This window comes from Loxodonta africana, chromosome 25, assembly GCF_030014295.1.
Source record: "Loxodonta africana isolate mLoxAfr1 chromosome 25, mLoxAfr1.hap2, whole genome shotgun sequence".
Classification (NCBI taxonomy): Eukaryota; Metazoa; Chordata; class Mammalia; order Proboscidea; family Elephantidae; genus Loxodonta; species Loxodonta africana.
In genome coordinates this window covers 62,321,266-62,328,996 of record NC_087366.1, presented here as the reverse complement: position 1 = coordinate 62,328,996, position 7,731 = coordinate 62,321,266, and the positions used below count along the sequence as shown (strand labels likewise).

The window sequence follows — 7,731 nt, the reverse complement described above, 5'->3', positions numbered from 1 at the left end:
AGCCCATCAGCTGCTCCACAGGAGAAGGATGTGGCAGTCTGCTTCAGTAAAGAGTATAGCCGTGGAGGCTCTCTGGGGCAGTTCTACTCTGTTCTATACAGTCACTGTAAGTCAGAATTGACTCGATGGCAACAGGTTTGGTTTTTGATTTTTTATTGTAGAAAACAGTTTGGCAGTTCCTCAAAAACATAAGCACGGAATTATGTTATGTTCCATCAATTCCACTCCTAGATAAGTACCCCAAAGAACTGAGAGCAAGAATGCAAACAGGTTCCTATACCTCTATGTTCATTGCAGCCCTATTTACAATAGCCAAAAGGTAGAAACAACCTAAATTTCCATCTACAGATGAATGGATAAACAAAACGATGGCACTGAGTTTTAGTTTTTATTAAGAGAAATGAAGTCCTGCTATGACATGGATGAACCATGGAAACTTTATACTCAGTGAAATAAGTCAGTCACAAAAGGATAAATATCATATGATTCCATTTATATGAAATATCTGGAATTGGTAATAGTCAGGAAAGATGTGTGTCAGGGTTGTGCCTTTTCACCATACTTATTCAATATGTATGCTAAGCAAATAATAAGAGAAGCTGGGGCGCTCCTTGGAAACTCTGTGGGGCAGTACTACTCTGTCCTATAGGGTCACTATGAGTCGGAATCGACTCGACGGCACTGGGTTTTTGTTTTGGACTATATGAGGAAGAATGGGGCATCAGGATTGGACGAAGACTCATTAACAACCTGCGTTATGCAGATGACACAACCTTGCTTGCTGAAAGTGAAGAGGACTTGAAGCGCTTACTAATGAAGATCAAAGACCACAGCCTTCAGTATGGATTACACCTCAACATACAGAAAACAAAAATCCTCTCAACTGGACCAATGAGCAACATCATGATAAACGGAGAATGGATTGAAATTGTCGAGGATTTTACTTGGATCCACAATCAACAGCCATGGAAGCAGAGGTCAAGAAATCAAAAGACACATTGCATTGGGCAAATTGGCTGCAAAAGACCTCTTTAAAGGCTGAAAAACAAAGATGTCACCTTGAAGACTAAGGTGCGATTGTGTTTTCAATTGCCTCATATTCATGCAAAAGATAGACAATGAATAAGGAAATCGAAGAATTGACGCCTTTGAATTGTAGTGTTGGCAAAGAATATTGAATATACCATGAATGGACAAAGAATGAACAAATCTGTCTTGGAAGAAGTATGACCAGAATGCTCCTTAGAAGCAAGGATGGCGAGGCTGTGTCTCACATGTTTTGGATGTGTTATCAGGAGGGATCAGTCCCTGGAGGAGGACATCATGCTTGATAAAGTAGAGGGACAGCAAAAAAGAGGAAGACTCTCAATGAGATGGAATGACACAGTGGCTGCAACGATGGGCTCAAGCATAACAACAATTGTGAGGATGGCTCAGGACCAGTAGTGTTTTGTTCTGTTGTATATGGGGTCGCTATGAGTCAGAGCCGACTTGACAACACCCAACAACAACAAAACGGCTGGTGGGGACAGAGTTTTATGAGGAAAGTGACATTGGAATTGGATACTGAATGGTGAGCAGCGTTTGTGAGAGGAGGGGACAGGTAAGAGCGGTCTAGGCTTCAGGAACATTCTAAGGAAAGGCAAGGAGGGTTGTGGAAAGTTTGGAACTTATTCAGAGACAGCTGCAAATGGTCAGAAATGTATTAATTCAACAATTCACTGCTTTATTCCTGCCTTCACAAGCTTATTTATAGTTGAATATTTATAGTTGAATAGGGAAATAAAGTATATAAAATGCAGAAAACATTGGTGGGCTTCCTGAAAAGGAGGGCTTATATCCAGTTTTTGAAGATTCTTCTGGCTGCAAGGCATCAATCTTTGGTAGCAAGTATTCACAACCTCCTTTCCAGAATGGGATCGAGAGAGGGCAGCAGCTAGACCCTTGCATGTCCGGACTCAAATTCCATTTACTTAGCTTCTGTGTGTCTCAGTCACCGCAAAGGACCGCTAAGGATACAGTGGATGAAGAACGCATAGTAAACACAGCACCTGGTATCTACGTCCCAAGTTCAACATTTAATAAACTGATAAGCAGGTGCAGTGTCAAGTTTTCACCAGAACGCACACGCCCCGCTGGCTCTAAGACAGACCACGCCCTATTCATCAGCCGGCCCTTTCCCTGCCTTCTGCCAGAAGAAACCCAAACACACACCGTAGACTCGCTCCGGCGCACAGCGACCCCGCAGGACAGAGCAGGACCGCCCCATAGGGTCCCAAGGCGGGAATCTTGGGGAAGCCGACCCCCACGTCGCTCTCCCCAGAGCGGCTGGTGGGTTTGAACCTCCCGCTTCTCAGCCGAGCGCTTCAGCCGCCGCGCCACCGGCCGATCGGCGTCCGGCCTCTTCCGCAGCACGTGGGCCCCGCCCTCCCGCAACAAAACCAGGAGGCGCCCCACTTCGGCGCTGGCGCAGGCGTCTCCGGGAGCGACGGCTTGATTTTAAAATCCATTCAAAAGGGCCAATCAGAAGCGGCGTTCCGAATCCGGGGAAGCAGACTGGCCCGACGATAAGTACAAGTGACCAATAGGCTCGGAGGTGGGTGTGATCGGGCCGGAAGCGGGCGAATGGAGACCGAGCGGCGGCGGCGGCGGGCGGTTTGAATCGGGAGCTGAGAGCTGGGCTCCGACCGCGGGCGCCGCGCCGGGTTCTCGGACAGGTGTGGTTCCCAGCGAGGTGGGCGTCCGCCTGCGCCGCGCCGGGCTCTCGGACAGGTGTGGTTCCGGTTCCCAGCGAGGTGGGCGTCCGCCTGGGCCGCGCCGGGCTCTCGGACAGGTGTGGTTCCGGTTCCCAGCGAGGTGGGGAGCGCCGGTTGGCCGTGCACTGGGCGGCGGGGCTCCAGGGCGTCGACCCCTTGCTCCAGGTAAAGCTGGCGCTTTGTCCCGCTCACCTGCCTGCGCTGCAGCTGCTCCAAGCGGCCTTCCAAGTCCGGCAGCCAGCGGCTCCTCTTTGAAATCCGGCCCTGGCCTTTTGTTGTATTCTGGGGATGCAAGTTTGGGTTTTGATCTGGACGGCGGGGTGGTGAGCCTATTTTTAGTGCATTTTAAGCATTTTTGTCTTCCTTCTCTTTCCCTCCTTTCCACATTTATTTGGACGTGCCTGTGTGTCAGGCTTTGCCGTGTGTTAAACCCACCCAACTCATAGCCACCCTACGCGACAGAGTAGAGCTGCCCCATAGGGTTTTTAGGGCTGTAAATCTTTATGGAAGCCGACTGCCACATCTTCCTCCCCGGGAGCTGCTGGGGAGGTTCCACCGCCAAGTCTTTTTTTTTTGGACCAGCCGAGCGCTTTAATCACTGTGCCACCAGGGCTCCTACCATGCGCTAAGGACCCAGAAATAAATGCCGTAGGTCCTACCCTTGAAAAAAAAAAATTTTTTTTTTCCTGGTCTAAAGGACATTTTGAGGCCCAGCTCAGGTGCTGCAGACACTGACTTGGGTTTCTTGGTGGACAGAGCGAGGATTCTGATAGAAAGAAAGCTGAAAAACACATTGCCCTGCAGGCCTGGGTGGGTCCCACAGGCACTTTCTGAACCTCTTGGGGCTTAAAGGGGTTGGGTGATTCCGGCCTGAAGAGTCCCTCCACTATTCAAGGTATAAAGGTGCAGTGTTTTCTAGAGGACGAGCCTGCAAAATCAGCCTCCCAGGGACCTTAACACACAGGGCTTTCTTCAGCCCACTGTCCCTTACATCCTACAGTCAGGTTCATGGTTTGCTTTTTTCCTTTTGCCCCCGGTGGCCTGATGTAGAAGGTTGATGGCTGACGCTGGATGTGTCCGTGGCTCTGATCACAGTGGGTTGGGGTCTGGTGATTGCTTTAACCATTTTTTTATGGCTGTATCTTTTTTTTTTTTTTTTTTTATCTTAGACTTTGAAATAGGAAAGCATTCAACCTGCCAGTCTTCTTCTGTTTCCCTCACATCTGTCGTCTTTCTGGATTCCTCCTTTTAATCTAGAGCTTGATTTAGTAAAACACAGACAAAAAAAAAAAAAAAAAAAAATGAATCCTCACCTGTTGCCAAAAATAACTGGAAGTTGAATGACTTTACTTTCACTTAAGTTCTAAAGGCCATACTCCTACCAGATGATTTAAATTTCCTATGAGTCGGAATCGACTTGACAGCAGTGGGTTTGGATTTTGGTTTGGTGAGATGTGGCTGAGAAAGAGATAGGGCACTTGGCTCTGTACTATAGAATGACAGATAAAAATAATGTCTTCAGGGCTAACATAATAACTAGTATACAGAGAGGGCTTAGCAGGTGGCACCATTCTGAGGGTTTAATAGATTTTTACTTACTTCATCCTTACAGTCACCCTGGGAAGTCATCACTAAACCAGAAAACCAAACCTGTTGGTGTTGAGTCTATTCTGACTCATAGGGACCCTACAAGACAGAGTATAACTGCCGCATAGGGTTTCCAAGGAGTGGCTGGTGAATTTGAACTGCTGACATTTTGGTTAACAGCCTGAGCTCTTAACCACTGCGCCACCAGGGCCCTGTTTGCCATTCTTATTATCCCCATTTTACAAATGTGGAAACAGCACAGAGCAGTTAAATAATTTGCCCAAGGTCATACATCTTGCGAGTGCTGAGCTGGGATTTGAATCCAGGTTTGAGTTATTCGGGCTGCACACCTGTTTGTTCTGCCAAGGCCTGTCGGCAGCCTGGCTTTACTGCCTTTTGCAGCGATTCTGGTACTAGTATGGCTTTCACTCTGTTCGTTTATTCACTCATGCATTCATTCAACAGATTATAACTGTAAAAGAGAAAAGGGTACCTGTGCTGTGAGAGACTGACTACAGACAGGGGGGACCAGGTCAGATCTCAGGGACGGCTTCCCAGAGGAAGATGACTAGAACTGAGGGACTAAGCATGAGTGGGTATTAACCATGTGAGGAAGGGAAAAACATCTGTGAAATAACTTATGTGTTTTGTTTATTTAGAGCCCCTAACTCATCTGAAACTTACAGCATGAACTTATAGCAAAGTGTTCATGTTTTGTGTAACGGCTGAGCTGTACAAGTCAGGTAACCATATAACAAGTTAAAACTGAGAAGTAAGAAAACTGGGAAACTAAAACTGCTCCCGAAGCCAACTTGTCAGACAAAGATTAGATGGACTATAAAACATAAAGTGATACTGGTCAGGTGTGAGCTTCTTAGCTCAAGTACACACATGAGACTATGTGCGCGGCTCTTATCTGGAGGCGAGACGAGAAGGCAGAGGGCGACAGGAGCTGGTTAAGGACACTGGAAATACAGGGTTGAGAGAAGGAGCATGCTGTCATAGGGACAAAAACTAGGGTCACATAATAGCGTGTGTTTAAGTTTTTGTATGAGAAACTGACTTGAACTGTAAACTTTAAAGCACATACACACACAGGAAAAAAAAACCAAAAAAAAAAAGCCAAAAAACATTTGGGATGCAAGGGAGGCCAACCAGACATATTATGTCCTTCATGATCAAGGTTATTGGTTTCAGGGGATGGAGAAGGGCACTATTATACTTGGCTGTCTTTTTAAAGGTCAGGCTTTGAAACTGGATTCTTTGCAGGTGGTTAGGTAGCCTGGTTAGTCTCTGAGACCTTACATTTTCTCTTGCTGTAGTAAGACTCAACAGGCTGGTTTTTCTTTTCAGTTTATTTATAAATGTTTGACTAGCAAAGAACGGGGAACAAAATGAGCTGGGCTTTAGAAGAATGGAAAGAAGGCCTGCCTACAAGGGCTCTTCAGAAAATTCAAGAGCTTGAAGGGCAGCTGGACAAACTGAAGAGAGAGAGGCAGCAAAGGCAGTTTCAGCTGGACGCTCTGGAGGCTGCGCTGCAGAAACAAAAGCAGAAGGTAACGCCGCGGAGCTGCTGCCTCACACGGCTCTCTCCTCGTTTGGACGGCTTATTTTATTTTGGCCTTTTAAACTTAAAGAGAAGCAATTTTGCTATCTTTAAGTGGTAATTCCCGTTAATTTTTGGGGGGTCCGTACTTAAAATTGAATTGCCATTTTCCCCCCTCTCTATCTTCATTTCTGCTTACCTGCTAATATTTGGGGTTACTGAGTTCCATTTGAGCTTCCATTTGGGACTGTGAATTGGGGATTCCTTTTGCATTCTAAACCAACAAGGCCGAAGGTGTCTGGCTGTACTTAGAGCATTTTGCATTTCGCTTTTTGAGAGTGGGCTTTTCACCTTGGAATCCCCAACCTTCTCTTCAGGACTGCTTCAGTGTTAGCCAGCTAAGTAGTGATAAAATCCCTGCTTCTGAATGATTTTGCTTATGGAAGAATTTTCTGGTTTCTCAGGATCACTGGCTTTGGCAGCTGAACTTGGAAATGAATTAAGGGACATTTGTAACTTCTTGTTTTTGATTTTTAAAATTAAAAAAATCATTGTGGTAAAATATATGCTGGACCAGAAATCAGAAGTTGTGATAAAACCTGTATAACGTAAAATTTACCGTTTTGACCATTTTTAAGTGTACAATTTAGTGGCACTAGTTACATATACCATGTCATACAAACGACACTGCTATTTATTTCCAAAGCTTTTTCCTTACTGCAAACAGAATCTCAGTACCCACTAAGCAATAACTTCCGACTTCTCCCTCCCCATAGCCATGTTTTGACTCCTGAAAGGACTCTCTCACCTGTGAGTGCCATGTGCAGACTGAATACAGTGCCACGCATGACTCTGCAGAACTTTTCTACCCGTGGGCTTCAAAGTGTGGCCATCTAAACTGTGTTTCTGAGTCCAGTTCAACGAGATGGTGCCCAGCTCCCAACACTGACTGCTCTGACAGGGATCACAATAGACGGTCCTGGGCAGAGCTGGAGAAAAATGTAGAACAAAATTCTAACTCATAAGAAAGACCAGACTTGCTGGTCTCACAGAGACTGGAGAAACCTGAGAGTTAAGACCCCCGGACACCCTTTCAGCTCAGTAATGAGGCCACTCCTGAGGTTCACCCTTCAGCCAAGGATTGGACAGGCCCATAAAACAAAAGGAGACTAAATGGGCACCAGGAGCCAGGGACTAGAAGGCAGGAGGGGACAGGAAAGCTGGTAATAGGGAACCCAAGTTTGAGAAAGGAGAGTGTTGACATGTTGTGGGTTGTTAACCAATATCATAAAACTGTATGTGTACTGTTTAATGAGAAGCTGGTTTGTTCTGTAAGCCTTCATTTAAAGTACAATAAAAAAATTAAAATAAGTAAGTAAAATGTGTTCATCTAGCATTGATGCTGGATTATTGCATTATTCCTGAGAAAATTAGTCAATGTTAAACTCATGTTTATAAATTATATCTAGCAAATTTGTGAAATAAGGGATGTATTTCCTTCTGAATGATCACTATTAGGTCGAAAATGAAAAAACGGAGGGAACAAACCTGAAAAGGGAGAACCAAAGCTTGATGGAAATGTGTGAGAACCTGGAGAGAACCAGGCAGAAGATCTCTCACGAGCTTCAAGCCAAGGAGTCACAGGTGAATCTCCAGGAAGGACAGCTGAATGCAAGCAAAAAACAAATTGAAAAACTGGAGCAGGAACTTAAAAGGTGATTTTTTTTAATGAGGTTTATATGGATTTGGTTTGTATATGTTCAAGAGATGCGTTTATCTTTCCCTTTAATGATGTGATTATTAGATCTTGCAGTATTTTTTTCCTGGTGGAGGGAACAGTGA

The 7,731-nt window shown here is 45.4% G+C and overlaps 1 protein-coding gene across 3 annotated transcripts in view; it reads left to right on the top strand.

Moving 5' to 3' along the window:
- The first annotated feature begins 2,678 nt into the window (after window positions 1-2,678).
- The window catches only part of CENPF (centromere protein F), a 73,699-nt gene continuing 68,646 nt past the window's right edge, over window positions 2,679-7,731 (top strand). For 2 of the 3 annotated variants that reach the window (XM_064276910.1, XM_064276908.1), the window contains exons 1-3: window positions 2,679-2,833; window positions 5,697-5,899; window positions 7,408-7,604. In XM_064276910.1, the coding sequence (XP_064132980.1) occupies window positions 5,738-5,899; window positions 7,408-7,604 (359 nt within the window). In that variant the 5' untranslated portion in view covers window positions 2,679-2,833; window positions 5,697-5,737. Of the gene's footprint in view, window positions 2,922-5,696; window positions 5,900-7,407; window positions 7,605-7,731 lie in introns of all 3 variants that reach the window. The other variant, XM_064276909.1, reaches the window with a different exon arrangement.